The sequence below is a fragment of the Bos indicus genome, chromosome 21, assembly GCF_029378745.1.
Source record: "Bos indicus isolate NIAB-ARS_2022 breed Sahiwal x Tharparkar chromosome 21, NIAB-ARS_B.indTharparkar_mat_pri_1.0, whole genome shotgun sequence".
Lineage (NCBI taxonomy): Eukaryota > Metazoa > Chordata > Mammalia > Artiodactyla > Bovidae > Bos > Bos indicus.
Window position 1 is genome coordinate 16749456 of NC_091780.1, and position 16447 is coordinate 16765902.

Below are 16447 nucleotides of genomic sequence, written 5' to 3' on the forward strand. Positions count from 1 at the left end.
TCTGTGTATTTTTGTTTGGGGGTCGCACAGGGCCCTCATTGCAGGAAGAGAGCTCTTCATTTGCTTGTGCGGGATTCTCTAGCTGTGGCACACGGGCTCTGTCGTTTGCAGCAGGTCTGCTCAGTGGTTGTGTTGCCGTAGTTGCCCCTTGGCATGTGGTAATCTTAGTTCCCTGACGAGGGATCGAACCCGAGTCCCTTACATTGGAAGGTGGACTCTTAACCACTGGACCACCGGGGAAGTCCCTCTAAAGCCTACACAAGTTGGTGAAAGGAGCCTTTGTCTTAACACAGTTCAGTAGCTAACTCATGATCACATTAAGAGACTGTTCTTAACACAGGAGGACATCACACCAAGTGTCAGGAACTTGCTGCAAAACTAGCATGCCAAAGACAAAGAAGTCAGAATCCTAGATCAGCTACTGACTTTAACCCAGGGACCATTTCTGTTTCACTAGTTTTATTACTTTGGGTACTTGCAAAAAATATTGCCCACTAGTAACAACATGATTCTTCCTGTTACTGATGATTTACTGACAGCATACTTTGTAACTAGTAAGTCAGAGTAGCAGATGAATGGTGAAAAGGTTTGCAGCCCTGTTTTGTGGACACTGAGTGACAGTTTGTACAGAGGACGACGACCCCCTCCCATCCGTGATGTTCAGGCAGGCCACCTGGCCTCATCAGCGCAGGAGTAGTTTGTCTGTAAGCCCAGCGTCATCTTCCAGGAAATACACATCCTTTAACAAGTCTACTTGCTCAAAGACACTTCCATGCCGCTTCAAACAAAAGACATTAGGAGGCAAAAGACGACTGAAGGCAGCTCTGCCTGTCTGCTCAGTTACAGTCTGATTCCCTGAAAAGACTTTTGACTCAAGTGTTGGCTCCCCTGTCCGGATGGTGGGGTTTCTGCTTCCTTTTGTTCAGCCTTGTAACTCCAGCTACATCTCCTGAGACATTTGCAAAGGAAGTAAATACAGGCAGTGGCTGGGAAGGCTGGGTGTAACCATGAGCTGTGTTATTAGGATGTTCAAATATAAACAGTAGCAGAAACACTGCCAAAAACAAGGCAGTTCCCTCTCCACTGAAAATATGCACGGCTCTATTTTCTGACTGATGGGAACACAGTTTAGGTGTGGTTTAGATCATTCCAAGGGACCCGAGGCTTCATGAAAGGCGTGAAAAACTACCAGGATGGTCAACATTTTTTTTTGCATCAACTTCTCCCATCCCATGTTCCGTATGCACTGTAACTCACCAGAACTTTGGACGCTCGGAGCCTGTAATGTCCACAGTCTGACTGTCGTGGAGATACAATGTGGACAGAGTTTGTTTTTTAGCTAAAGAATCACAAATGGAGTCAGAGCCAGAAAGTGGTTTTGGGTGGCGTATTCCTCCAAAAGATGTGGATATTTAATGGCACAGTCTCTGTTTTCCTCATTTCCAACTGCTTGCTAAACAAAATTTCAGAATCATTTTGATCTACTCCTCCTACCCATTTAATCAGTTGCCAGTCTTGTATTTTGGTATTAGTTCAAAGATTCCGTAGAGCAGCACCTGGATAAAGGGCCTTATTGTTTCCTTTGTTTTCCTCTTAATCTCAAATTATTAGCAGTCTCAACACTGTCGTTTCTGGTCCATCTCCTAATTCTGCTGGCAATCAGATTTCCTGCTAAGCCTAGTCTCAAGATGGCTAAAAAGAGTGTCAGTGGTACAGAGAACAGTCTGTCACCCAGTAATGTAGAAACCTGGGTCTTAGCGGTCACCTTTTGGAAAGGAGACTACCGTGAGAAGAGATGTGTTACGGTAAGTATGATCAGGGCCTGGCATTTCCTCTGGTCTGTAGCAAGCGCTCTGAAAACATCCCAGTGGAGCCACGCGGGGTGTGTGGCCTTTAAGTTATCTCATTGTATGAGTGAGAAACAGTGGAGCTGTTGAAAAACAGACCTGAGACGAGGGCAAATGTATCGGTCACACCGGTGTTTCTGAAACCAGGCAGGAGGAGGGAGAGAGGTTTTGTAATCCAGTTTCTGCCTCTTAAATGGCTTGCTTGTGTATACTCAGCGCAGTACTTGTCACACGTGAGCATGATCTGCTTGGGGCTGCTGTCACTGTGTACAGGATGTGGTCGAAAACGCTGATGCCCCTTTTGACATTCTTTCCACACTCATGTCGGAGGACTCTGTCCTCTGGTTAATGGCACTGACCACGATTGGTAGCATCTGGCCCAGATTACCAGCGCTGCCTCCAGCTGTGGGCTGCCCGACAGCTTTTCTCTAAACACGCTCGCTTCTTGGAACTGCCGCACACCCACTCTGTTGTTGTAAGGAAATACATAACATTGACCACACTTGAGTGTACAGCTCAGTGGCATTAAGTACGTTCACATCGTCGTGCAGCTGTTGTGTCACCACTGTCCAGAACTTTTTCGTCTTTGCAAACCGAAGCTCAGTACTCGATAAACAGTAACTCTTCGTTTCCCCTGCCCCCAGTCCCTGGCAATCACCGTTCTGTTTTTTTGGCTCTAGAATTTGACTACCCTAGGTATCTTATGTAAGTGGCATTGCACAGTATTTGTCCTTTCATGACTGGCCTATTTCACTGATTATGATGTCTTTGGGGTTTATCCATGTGGAAGCAGGTATCAGAATTCTCTCCTTATTTTAAGGCTGAATACTACTCCGGTGCATGTATATACTACCTTGTGTTAATCCATTCATCTGTTGATGGCCAGTTGGGTTGTTTTCCCCTTTTGTCTATTGTGAATAGAGGTGCTGTGAATGTTGATATGAGCACCTGCTTTCCGTTCTTTGCGGTGTGTGCCCAGAAGTGGAACTGCTGGGTTTGGGTCGTATGGTGATTCTGTTTAAGTTTTGGAGGAACCCCTGTACTTTTTTCCACGTTTTTACATTCCTAAGAATTTACGTGCACACAGGTTTCAGTTCTCTGCATTCTCACCAACACGGGTTATTTTCTGGAGGTTTTTTGTTTGTTTGTTTTGGAGTGTGTGTGTGTGTGTGTGTGTGTGTGTGTGGTTTAAATACAGTGTGTGTGTGTATGTGGTTTAAATACAGCCATCCTGGTGGGTGTGATGCAGTGTCTCCCTGTGGTTTTGATTTATTTCGTTCCGTGACTGCACGCTCGCTGCTGCGCTGTTTCTGTCTGCACGCAGCCAGCCTCCCGGTTTCTTCACCTGCCGCTGTGGATCACCCGCACGAGCACCACCAGCAGCGTGTCTTTCCTCTTGGCACGTCCATGCGGCTCCCTCTCCATTTCACACTTTTCTCACCACTTTTTACTCGAGCAGATGAAACTAGCGCCAGTCTTTCTCTCAATATTGATGACTTTTAAGCATCTGAAAGGCATCTTGACACTTCAGACTCAACCTAGTCAAAGAGAAGGCACCACTACCGTCTGCTCTGGATCTCCTGTCTGTCTCTAAGCGTGGAGTCTTTATCTCTCTCTCATTTCTGTGGATTCTGCCCTTTGTACTGGCTCACTGGCCTGCTGCTTCCTCGGTGTCCCACTGGGGCCACACGTCCCCAGCCCAGGGACGCACCCTCCAGACCAGAGGTGCCTAGACTCCTCTTACTGGGCTGTGTCCTGGTTGTTCCATGCTTTCCTTCCTTGCTTGCCTGTAGAAAGGAAAACTTCCTACAGTTTTCCTAGGATAATACCGATTTTTTCACTCCCTTGCTTATGTAACTGGGGTGAGGGGCTCACCTTGGTGGAGACTCACGGCTGCCATGTCTCCCATTCTTTCCTCAGTCGTACTTCTGACCACCCTTGGGCTTTTCATACTCCTCAAAAACTTGTAAGAAGAAGTCTCTACTCTTGAGTTGTGAAGCCGTCTCCAGAACCACTGACTGGACACACACACGCGTGTTTCTGGGAAAGAGCGGTCCCTGGCTTCCCTCAGATCCTTGAAGGAGTCTGTGCCACCGAAGGCCACGAACTCCAGCTCTGAAATGTCCTGGCGGCCTTGCTCAGCCTCTCTTTTCCATGGCAGGCAGGACTATCCAGTCTGGAGTCCGTGGCTGTGGAGACCTGATAATCCATGAGCCCATATGGTTATATGCATTGTCCTGGGATGTGGAGGCAGGTACAACCCTTGACGCTTTATAGTTAGTTTATTTTTGGCTGTTCTGGGTCTTCGTTGGTGCACGGGGGGCTGCTCTCTAGTTGCGGGTTTCTCACTGTGGTGGCTTCTCTGGTTGCAGAGCACAGGCTCTAGGGTGCGTGGACTTTGGTCCTTGCAGCACGTGGGCTCGGTGGTGGCAGCTCCCAGGCTCTTGAGCACAGGCTCAGTAGTTCTAGCAAATGGGCTTAGTTGCTCTACGGCACGTGGGATCTTCCCAGATCAGGGATGAAACCCGTGTCTCCTGCCATTGGCAGGCGGATTCTTAGTCACTGAGCCACCAGGGAAGTCCATCCTTAACATTTTAAATGAAAGAAGATTCCTCGTACTTTTAAACTGTGGGACCCATTGTGTAAATTGTCACCAGGATCACGATTTGTCTTTCTCTTGCTGTCCTTGACACTGTTTCTTGCCTAAAGTGGGCATGGTACTCCCCAAAAGCTGACTGGCCAGCTGTGTGGTTTAATCAACAAGGTAGCAATAGGAAGAAGGCTTCTTGGGCTAGATTTACTCACTCTTTCCTGGTGAGGAAGTCTCTGATTTACCTGAAATCATACTGATTTTCAGTGTAGGTTTTAGTTTGAAGTGTTTGTGAATGAGTCCTGATTCCACAGAAGGAACTAGCTGGAGCTGCATAGCTGTCAGATTTCCTGAGGTTTCCTTGAGTGCTTGGAGGCGGTGAGCCTGCTCAGCACGTCGTTGGTAATTAACTGTTAGTGACTGAAAACGCAGGCTCCTGAAAGCAGACAAAGCCAAGACAAACAAACAAAACATTTCTTTCAGTTACAGCATTTTGATGTTCTGAAAATTGGCACCCCCAGTTTCATATTTGAGTTTTCTCATTATGATACTTTACTTTCTAAATGTTTTTGTCTAATTTAAGCAGTGACTCTCTTTTCCAGCCAATAATCTCCAGAGATGTTAAATGCTCCTTTGCCAGATTTTTTCAGTTTCATATTGCTATTAAAAATTGTTTAAACAGTTGTTGAATTCTGAGACAAAGTGAAGAACAAGAAGAGATACTTGTAAGGGTGGGGAAAGAGCACTGGACTGGGAGTGAGGAAAAATGAGTCCTCACTCCACCCCTAAACGTTCTGTTACCTCCTTCAGGTCCCTTCACCCGCTGTGCCTGCCCCCCTTTCTAATAGATCTGATAAAGGGAGTGGGGTGATCATCTCAAAGGTTCTCCCTTTAGTTCTATATACAAATCATTGAGGATAATAAACTCAAAGATTATTCATTGAGCATCTGCTATCTACTCGTGGGGAGATCTGTGGAATTTTTAAAGGTAGGATTCACTTCTCAAGGAGCTTACGGTCTTTTGAGCAGATGCAGTTACCAGTACAGTATAGTTCGCACACAAATCTACCATCCCCAAATCTAGCCTCACCCAGCGTGTGGCCTCGTCTCAAAAATGGCGACGTGCCTCCCAGTGGGACAGGCAGAGGGTCCCATCCAGGTGACAGTAGTCTGCAAACTTGAAAGTACAATTTAGAAATATAATGGGATGTTTTACAGTTTTAATTCTGGTATCACCTGTCTTGTTTCAGACTCTTCTTTCCAAAGTCACCATAAACCTCACGGTTGCCCAATTCAGTGACTTCTTTTTAAAAATGTATCAGTTCCAGCTTCTCAGCAGCAGTTGGCACTGTGGTCCTACCTTCTGTCTTCAGCCCTCGGCTTTTAACTTCTGTGAAACTCCAGTTCTTCTGCTTATACAGGGTCTGGCCGTCTCTGGCCCCTCCCCCACATGTATTGTGCAATAATGCCTGTGTAAAGTGAAAGAGAGGAGTTGTTATCTGGCCCAGTGTTTCTGTGTGTTACATTTGTGACCTGGGCAGAAATGTATAAAGAATTTCAGATATAGTTTGGCGTTAGAGTGTCTCATTCAGTCTGATTCCCATTTCTACTGATCATAGGACACTTTGTCCACACTCATTTCAGTGGCTCATGTGTGCAGAATGCTGTGGAAGAGTTATTTACTTAATTTTTCCACATCTCTCTCACACCCACTGAGTTCTTAGAGGACTCAGTTCTTTTACTACTACTGCTTTTAAGGCTTGACACAAATGTTTTGATACATTGAGGATATTTAGTACATTTTTATTTAATGAAAGAAAGAAACAAATCTGAGGGTGTTCAGCATTAAGTCTTTGTAGAGTCTTCCTTTTCCTAGAAAGTAATCAATAGGTTAAAAAATAGTTTCCATTTTAAAAGAAAAGTTGGAAGTATGTTTCCAATGAGCAGTCATGTTTAAAACCAGCTGAACCACATGATCATCTTTGATTTACTTTTATATAGTTTGTTTCACTTTTTCTATTTCCTATTCAGTGCTCTGATTTCATTTAGTTTGTTTTCCAGTTTCTCCATCTTTTTTTTTTTTAATTTTTTTTCTCAAGCCTCTATCAAGCTTAGTAGAAAAGCTTTTGTATACATACACATACATAATATGTATAATATATATATTTTTAGAAAACTTATGAATTTTTGCCTACTAAAAAAATTTATGACATTTTGATTCTACTTAGTACGAATAGAATGCTAGATTTCTAATTTTTAAAAAAAATGCAACCAGCAACAGAGGTTTACTGTATGGCACAGGGAACTATAGTCAGTGTCTTGTAATAACCTGTAATGGGAAATAATTTCAAAAATAATACACGTGCATGTGTATAACCGAGTCACCTTGCTGTGCACCTGAAACGCTGAAAGTCCACTGTACTTTGATAAAAGAGAGAGATTTAAAAAAAGGGAAAGCTGAAAGTGTATCTCATACACTCAAGTGAGATACCATTCACACCCGCCAAGTTGGCTACATCTAAATAGGTAAGAGCAGTAGCAGGTGTTGGCAAGGGTGTGGAGAAATTAGAACACTCGGACATTGGTGGTAGGAACGTCAAATGGCACAGCCACTCTGGAAAAGTCTGGCAAGCCCTCAGACTTTATTAAACGTAAAGGTATCATCGCTTGACGTAGCTGTCCCATTCTTGGGTGTATACTCGAAGTGAAACATGTCCAGTGCTCGTATATGAATATTCATGACAGGATTATTCATAACAGCAGCCCACATGTCTATCAGCTGAAGAGTAAATAGAGTGTGGGCATGTCCATACAGCGTAATGGATTATTAGGCAGCAGGGTACAGTACTCATAAAATGCTGAAACACAGATGAACCGTGAAAGCCAAGTGCAAGAAGCCAGCAAGCAGAGGCGTCAGAATGTACGCGTCCGTTTATACAGAACGTCCAGAGGAGGCAAATACACAGGGACAGAACTTACATTAATGGTTGCCTGGAACCGGGAGGGCAGGGGTTTGGGGTAGGGTGTGACTACTGATGGATGCAAGATTTCTTTCTTATGCCATGAAAATGTTCTAAAATTAGATAGTGGCCATGGTTTCACAGCTGTGTTAAGATGCTAGACCACTGAATAGACTACTTAATAGTTAAATAGGTGAGTTTTAGAGAATATGAATTAGGTTTCAACTTGTTCAGTCGCTAAGTCGTTTCTGACTCTCTGCAACCCCATGGACAACAGCACATCAGACTTCCCTGTCCTTCAGTATCTTCCAGAGTTTGCTAAAACTCTTGTCCATTTAATCAGTGATGCTATCCAACGATCTCATCTTCTGTCACCCCCTTCTCCTGCCTTCAGTCTTTCCCAGCATCAGGGTCTTTTCCAGTGAGTCGACTCTTTGCATCAGGTGGCCAAAGTACTAGAGCTTCAGCACCTGTCTTTCTGAATATTCAGGGTTTATTTTCTTTTAGCATTGACTGGTTTGATCTCCTTGCAGTCCAAGGGACTTTCGAGTCTTCTTCAGCACCACAACTGGAAAGCATCAAGTCTTTCATGCTCAGCCTTCTTTATGGCCCAACTCGCACATCTGTAAATAACTACTGGAAAAACCATAGCTTTGACTATACAAACCTTTGTCATATATTTCAATAAAGGTCTTAAAATGCAAAATTGGACATATACACACACAAAATGTAATGTGGTATGCTGGATTGCCAGCATCCGTTGGATCATCAAAGAAGCAAGAGAGTTCCAGAAAAACATCTACTTCTGCTTTACTGACCATGCCAAAGTCTTTGACTGTGTGGATCACAACAAACTATGGAAAATTCTTCAAGAGATGGGAATACCAGACCGCCTGACCTGCCTCCTGAGAAATCTGTATGCAGGTCAAGAAGCAGCAGTTAGAACTGGACATGGAACAACAGACTGGTTCCAAACAGGGAAAGGAGTACATCAAGGCTGTATATTGTCACCCTGCTTATTTAACTTAATGCAGAGTACATCATGCAAAATGCCGGGCTGGTTGAAGCACAAGCTGGAATCAAGATTGCCAGGAGAAGTATCAATAACCTCAGATATGCAGATGACACCACCCTTATGGCAGAAAGTGAAGAACTGAAGAGCCTTTTAATGAAAGAGAGTGACAGTTGGCTTAAAACTTAATCACAAAACGAAGATCATGGCTTCTGGTCCCATCACTTCATGGAAATAGATGGGGAAACAATTGAAACAGTGAGACACTTTATTTTGGGGGCTCCAAAATCGCTGCAGATGGTGACTGCAGCCCTGAAATTAAGACGCTTCCTCCTTGGAAGAAAAGCTATGACAAACCTAGATGGCATATTAAAAAGCAGAGACATTACTTTGCCAACAAAGGACCGTCTAGACAAGGCTATGGTTTTTCCAGTAGTCATGTTGGATTTGAGAGTTGGACTATAAAGAAAGCTGAGCACCGAAGAATTGATGCTTTTGAACTGTGGTGTTGGAGAAGACTCTTGAGAGTCCCTTGGACTGCAAGGAGATCCAACCAGTCCATCCTAAAGGAGATCAGTCCTGAATATTCATTGGAAGGACTGATGCTGAAACTGGAACTCCAGTTCTTTGGCCAGCTGATGCGAAGAACTGACTCATTGAAAAAGACCCCGATGCTGGGAAAGATTGAAAGCGGAAGGAGAAGGGGACGACAGAGGATGAAATGGTTGGATGGCATCACCGACTCAATGGACATGAGTTTTAGTAAGCTCCAGGAGTTGGTAATGGACAGGGAGGCCTGGTGTGCTGCAGTTGCAAAGAGTAGGACACAACTGAGTGACTGAACTGAACTAGCTGATCCTGGATTGGATCCTGGAACATTAAAGAACATTAATGGAAAAAGGAATGAAATCCAAAGTCTGGAGTTAATTAACAATAATGTTCCAGTGTTGCTTTCTTTCTTTAAGTTTTAAATTTTTTTTTTTAAACACCAAAGACATTTTGTATTGGGGTATAGCCAGTTAGTAGTCATTAAAGAAGATTCAGGAACCTATAGAAAAGTTAGAGTGGATATTAGTTGTCTCTTTATGATCACTCAGGCACAACCACTCGGTGAAACATTGAATCAGATTAAAGCTTTTCGCCACATAGGTGTCATCAGGAGATTTTTGGCCGCTGCTGCCTTTAAGTATATCAATACTATTTAATATATACTAATTGTCAACTGAACTGAACTGAATTGTCAAAACTGATGGAGTCTGAGATTTCACCCTGCTTGCAAGCTACCAAGTCAGCCTGACAGTTTCATGGCTGCTGTCTGAAGTCAAAAAACACCCTGAGCATCAGCTTCTTGTTGGTGCTGCTTGCTGCCCTGCTCCCATGGGGGCAACACGAGGGGCCCGGGGAGATGCTGTGTCACAGCTGAGGAACCCCAGCCGTGGGACCCCTGCATTTTTGCTGTGTGCAGTAAGCCTGCCTCACTTTTGTTCTGACTTCACACCTCTGTCATCACACAGAAAGAAACAGTATCTCTGTCTCCGGAGGCTGTGTGATATGTATGGATACATTCTTAACAAGACAGCCTAGAATGAAAGCACAGACAGTGTCCTTTGCTCAGGAGACACTCACAGGGAGATCTTTGAGGAGTTGCCTCCCGTCACTAGTATGTTCTCGTCATTGTTATTCAGAAATCAGTGTATTCCATTAAAGAGATTTGATTTAATTTTAACTTTCTTTCAATATTTATTGTATATTAAATGATACTCTGCTAACTTTTTTGTTAAGTAATACATTATTTTTTGTATTATTTATATATTTATATGTTATTTTGCAAAATGTGTAACTCATTTTCTGTAACACACAAATGCCTAAAATGACATGAAAAGTGAAGTCAGTTCGTCCCTCAAGTATTGACAGTGAAGAAAATTCTGTTTACTCATTGGCCATAGAGTAATGTCTGAAAAGGTGATGAAAACATTCTCACATCAAGAGTTTTAACAAAGTTTCCTAAAATGTTGACCGGAGAGGTGTTGAAGGTCATGGACTGGGAGAGAGCAATGTCATCATAATTGAGAGCTGCTCAGTGTTCTTCACTGTTGTTAAAGGGTCTGCTTTTAAAATTTCTGTTATCTATTTAAAATTTGTTGCTGTGTTCATGGAGCAAAAGTACAGTAATTATGGACCCTTGCTTTTCCTGTTGACAGAGAAACTTAATTTACTGGAAGTGAAATTTGGCTCATTTCAAGTGAGGTGCAGTTCACAGTCAGAAAATCCTTCTCTAAATGAAAGGTTCTGTTTTGTTTTTTAAGGAAAATTTGCTGTTTCCATTCTTTGAAAGATGGGGATTGGGTTTGTTAAGGTTACTGAATTTGAGGTTTCTTCCTTATACACACTCAAATTGCATTTTGAAAAGGGATACTTTGCATAATCCTAGGGAACCTGCTGAATATTCTTTTCCATTCAAAGATCACTTTCAAATTTTTGGCATCATTCTGTAACACACCAGGAGCTGAAACAGTGATGATGTTTCAGGCTGGTCCCAGCCTCCATTCGTCTCTACTGGGAAAAGAGCTGAAACGAGTCAGTGATTTGGTGTTTTTGTTTCCTGTGGCTCTAGGTTTGCATGGTTTATTTGCAAGCAGTTTAATTTCTTGCATTTGCTCTTTGTCAGGCAGTTGTAATTGGACAGAATGCCCCATAGCTTTCTACCTTATCTCGCTTAGCATGTTTAGGAAACCTGTTGTTCTTTCTCACCCATATACTTTAGCATCTTCTCACCAAAGATGAGAAATTGACAAATGTAGGTCCTTCAAGCCTAGTTATTCTTTGGCAAGAGAAATAATACAAACTTCTTCGAGCTAGTGTGGGGATTAAATAAAATGATATATGTAGAATTCTTAGGATGAAAGGAAATAATGTATGTAGAATTCTTAACCTGATATCCAACATACAGTAATCCTTGAATAAACGGGAATTATTTTTGCATTTGTTTCTGACTTGGATGTGAGATATGTATTTCAACATTTGATCCATTTTACCTGTTAGCTTCTTTTTTCTTTATTTCACCCTTGGCCGCACCATGATCTCCTCTTTGCATGTCTTTTTCTGTTTTGGTTTTTATGCCTGACTTTTACTCAGTCTCTCTTTCTTTCCCTTCAGATAAACCGAGAAAACTGGTGTACCATTGAGCCGTGCCCTGACGCAGCATCTCTTCTGGCTCCCACGCAGAGCCCAGGTAAGTGGGGATTCTCCACCTTCCGGTTTGCTTGAATAACTACATCCAAAATGTCCCTCTTCCAGAGCCACCATCCCACTCTCATGCAGAATGTTGGCGATCTGTCCTTCATGAGCATCAGTGGGATAAGTGAGAAGAGTGTTACGTGATTTGGGTTTCTAGGCCTTTTATCTATCTCACAGCTGAAAATGAACATGTAATTACCTAAATTTCATTTTAGTAGTAAGTTTCCATAGGTGACTTTATAGTTGATTAATTCATCTGTGAAGGCATATGTGCTGTGCATATATACGTACATGTGATAATGGTTTCTTAATATGATAAAACTATAAATATATGTTATTAAGGACTAATCCCAGGTCTCTTGATTTTGGCTGCACATTGAAATTACCTGGGGAGGTTTAAAAATACACTGATGTCTGGGTCCTACCCCCTAGCGATTCCAATTTAATTAGGCTGAGGTGTGGTCTGAGCATCAGATCTCTAAAAGAGCCTTTGGTTCCTCTCCTGTGTAGCTTAGGTTGAGAATCATAATCTTTGGAAATACTGTCAGCAGTTGAGGCTTTCCTTAAGCACCCACGAGGTATTAGTGACAGTAGATGAGGGTAAAAGACCTTAAGACCTTGGTGGTTAATGACACAGTACATGTTTTATGGTTGTTAGGAGTCCTGACTTCTTACCCAGGTTGAGCCTCTGATTCACTGTGAGGCAGGGTTTGTTCCTGTGTCTGTGCTCTATTGTCATCATCCCTGAGGCCTACTGGCTTTCCTTAAGGGAAGGGTCCAAATGACTGGTGAGTCACTCAAGTACCCTATGGCTGTTCTTGCAGCTGGTAATTTGCATTTTGGGCTCTTGAGTCTGCTTTACCCAACAAAACCTCTGTTAACCTTTTAATTTTTCCTGACTTGCTTTAAAAATTACTGAGTTCTCATTTGCTGGTCTTTTTTAGAAACAGTTTAGCTGTGGATGTATGGCAGTAGGAAGAAATTTAAGAACAAGATGGTTCAAATCCTCTTCCTAAAGAGAAGTTTCCTGCTGATTCTCAACCCTCTGACTTTGCTCCAAAGAAAGTGTTGGAAACAAATATGAGAAGAGTTTTTTTTTTTTCCTATTTTTCTTTCATACAGAAATTAAAGAATATTATTATGCTGTTGTGTTTAGGGTCTCCAAATATTTTAAGATTGACCTTGTTCACAGATGTAGCTGACCCATTCCCCATCTAATCCCCTAGAATCTTCTACTTGAAAGTATACTACTCACTCTGTTTTAGTTCCTTAGCTGTTAGGGGCTTTTTCTAGAAGTGTAATTGCTCTCAGCCACTCAAGCCGTGAAGTTGTCTGCCCTGTAGAGGTTGCCTCACAGTTAGAATATTCACAGGAAGGTTCTCCACATGCCACAGTTTATTTTTACTCCTTTCAAGAGGTGAATTTGAACCCCTGAGCATTTTCCCCAGGGCATAATCTTAAATATTGTTGACTCTTTCCATACCCCACCCCCTGAAAGACTTTGATTCTTTCGAATCTTTTTAAACCTCAGTTTAACAAAATCCTGAATTATGCTCTTGAACTTGAGGCCTGAGATTATGACTGTAGGCATAGTTTCTTGTGAATTCTAGATATGTTCAATCATGCAGGTTTCTTTCTTTTGCTTTTAAACTCAGCTCAAGAGAACAATAGTGTTAGACTAAATAAGATAACAACCTTTATTTAACGTCACTTTGTATACTCTTGAGGCTTCCCTAGAGGCTCAGATGGTAAAGAATCTGCCCACAGTGTGGGACAGCCATGTTTGATCCCTGGGTCAAGAAGATCCCCTGAAACAGAGTCCATAAGACTGTTCCATACATCAGTGTCTCTTTTGCTGTCTTGTACACAGGGTTATTGTTAGCATCTTTCTAAATTCCATATATATGCGTTAGTATACTGTATTGGTGTTTTTCTTTCTGGCTTATTTCACTCTGTATAATAGGCTCCAGTTTCATCCACCTCATTAGAACTGATTCAAATGTATTCTTTTTAATGGCTGAGTAATACTCCATTGTGTATATGTACCACAGCTTTCTTATCCATTCATCTGCTGATGGACGTCTAGGTTGCTTCCATGTCCTGGCTATTATAAACAGTGCTGCGATGAACATTGGGGTACACGTGTCTCTTTCCCTTCTGGTTTCCTCAGTGTGTATGCCCAGCAGTGGGATTGCTGGGTCATAAGGCAGTTCTGTTGCAGAGGGAGAGGGTGGGAAGATTTGGGAGAATGGCATTGAAACATGTATAATATCATGTATGAAACGAGTTGCCAGTCCAGGTTCGATGCACGATACTGGATGCTTGGGGCTAGTGCACTGGGACGACCCAGAGGGATGGTATGGGGAGGGAGGAGGGAGGAGGGTTCAGGATGGGGAACACATGTATACCTGTGGCGGATTCATTTTGATATTTGGCAAAACTAGTACAATTTGTAAAGTTTAAAAATAAAATAAAAAAAAAAAAGAAGATCCCCTGGAGGAGGAAATGGCAACCCACTCCAGTATTCTTGCCTGGAGAATCCCATGCACGGAGGAGCCTGGTGGGCTAGAGTCCATGGGGTTGCAAAGAGTGGAACATAGCTGAGCAACTAACACTTTCACTTTCTTTCACTTGTGTAATCTTCAGTCCAGGATAAATGCATGCTTATTTAAGTAGAAATAAGTGCATATGGATTACGGTTAACATGGGTCAGCAAAGCCCAGTGAGCGGGCTGCTGCTAAGTTTTCCTTCCCCAACTATAATTTGTTTGCATATGTAAAATTTAAGCCCGAGTGACCTGATAAGCACTTTGAAAGTGCACATTACATTTTGCTTACTTTTAAAAAGGTGGTTGCTCAGGGCACAAAAGTAAGAGACAGACTTATAAACGGGTCATAGAATAGGACTGACCCACCGCAAAGTGTCGTGTCCTCACTGGACATTTGTCAGATCACAAGTTAGGGTTAATGAAGCGTTAACCCCTTTAGACGTGTGTATCATACTGTGCCTGCTGTGTGCCGAGGCGCAGATGTCCGTTACTAAGTGTGTGAATTCTTTCTCACCATCACTACAACTATTTTAGGGAGGGACACACTATCCTATTTCATTGGTAAGGAGACTGAGTCTTAGAGGTCAAGAATGACTCTTGCCTGGGGGTCTTTTAGTAGTCAGATCCTGATTTAAGCCGCACCCACCTCACTCTATCTAAACCCCATGATGGTTGTTCCTGTTTATACCTTCCTTATGCTCCACCTTATGGATTAGGAAGAAAGATTCCATTCGTTTTGAAAACCTGCCAGCATATGTGAGATGAGGGGCCTCGAACTTCCATCTGTGAGGGTTTCATAACGCCTTCAGGTCCTCTTCTCTCCCTTTTTCCTTGTTTTGATCCTCTTCCCTCCGCCCCAGCTCGACAGTCAGCGTTGTATCCCATCCAAGACTCGGGTTCGTTCCCTGGGTGAGGTGTTCCTCCCGGGACTGAGTTTGGATCTTCCCTGTGAATTTTCCATTAGAATGTCTTGAACTGCTGCGTTTTCCAGTCTGGAATTTGGACGTGGTCTGTTTGACTGCCAGCTGGACAGCGAGCGGCTCAGCGTAGTTGCTGTGACAGCCCTTTCTGCTTCTTGGGCAGCCCCCTCCCCCGCTGTTTTCCCCTCAACCACAGAGTGGAGTTTTTGATTTTTCCAAGTGGGGAAAGCCAGGATGGTGGGGGGTGGGGGGAGCAAGTAGAAAACTCACAGCCACCAACTCCACCTAAGTTAGTACATACTCTAACTGTGAAGGGGGGGAAAAACGCCCAAAATTCTAGAATACCTGTGATTTCCAGGCTTTTAAAAGCAGGGCTAGTCCCATTGAACTAACACACACAGAAACAGTTTGGACCAAGATTGAAATGGACTACTTTTCTACTTTAAATAGAAACATTTCCAGATTAATCTGTAAGCCCTGCCTCAATTCCTGTGGGATGATTTATGTATTAATACTTTTGTGTTGAAATTGCCTCTTAATATATTCATTTCTACCCCAAGATTATAAACTGCCCCCTACCCTCCCACACACAAACATGAGGCAGCGCTTTATTTGGATAATCCCCAGTCCCCAGTCAGATGCTTCACCAACAGAAAAGGTCATTTTGTTGACAAGTAATTCATGACCTGTATCAGTGCAGTACCTTTTTGACCTTGTCTTAGATTCCTGGTTAATCCAGGGCTGATACTTTTTTTAATAAATTTATTTTTTAATTGAAGGATAATTGCTTTACAGAATTTTGTTGTTTTCTGTCAAACATCAGCATGAATCCAGGGCTAATAATTAATCACTTAATTAATGATCACTTATTATTTAATTTAGATAAGATAACCTTTCTATTCTCATCTCTGAACACTGACATGTACACACGGTTACCGTCTAAGCATATGTGTGATGTGCGTGCATGCTCAGTTGTATCCAACTCTTTGCAGCTTCATGGGCTGTAGCCCAACAGGTTCCTCTGTCCATGGAATTCTCCAGGCAAGAATACTGGAGTGGGTTGCCATTCCCTTCTCCATGGGATCTTCCCAACCCAGGGATTGAACCTGCATCTCTTGCATCTCCTGCATTGGCAGGCAGATTGTTTACCGCTGCGCCACTAACGAAGCACATTGTCTAAGCATAGACTCTAAGAATTAAAAGAGACACTAGCACATCTCGTTCAGCCTCCACTCCCTCTTCTGTGTAGACAGTTTTTTCGAGACCTCTTGCCACAGGCACACTTTCTTTGCTCCAGCCCTTCTAGTGAATGACCCTGATGACTTCAGGTGTC

At 42.9% G+C, this 16447-nt stretch overlaps 1 protein-coding gene across 17 annotated transcripts in view; it reads left to right on the forward strand.

Annotated features, from left to right (window-relative positions):
* The window catches only part of AKAP13 (A-kinase anchoring protein 13), a 324597-nt gene that overhangs the window by 216006 nt on the left and 92144 nt on the right, over nt 1–16447 (forward strand). For all 17 annotated transcript variants that reach the window (XM_070775967.1, XM_070775968.1, XM_070775971.1 and 14 more), the window contains one exon: nt 11566–11641. In XM_070775967.1, coding sequence (XP_070632068.1) covers nt 11566–11641 — 76 coding nt within the window. The remainder of the gene's footprint in view (nt 1–11565; nt 11642–16447) is intronic.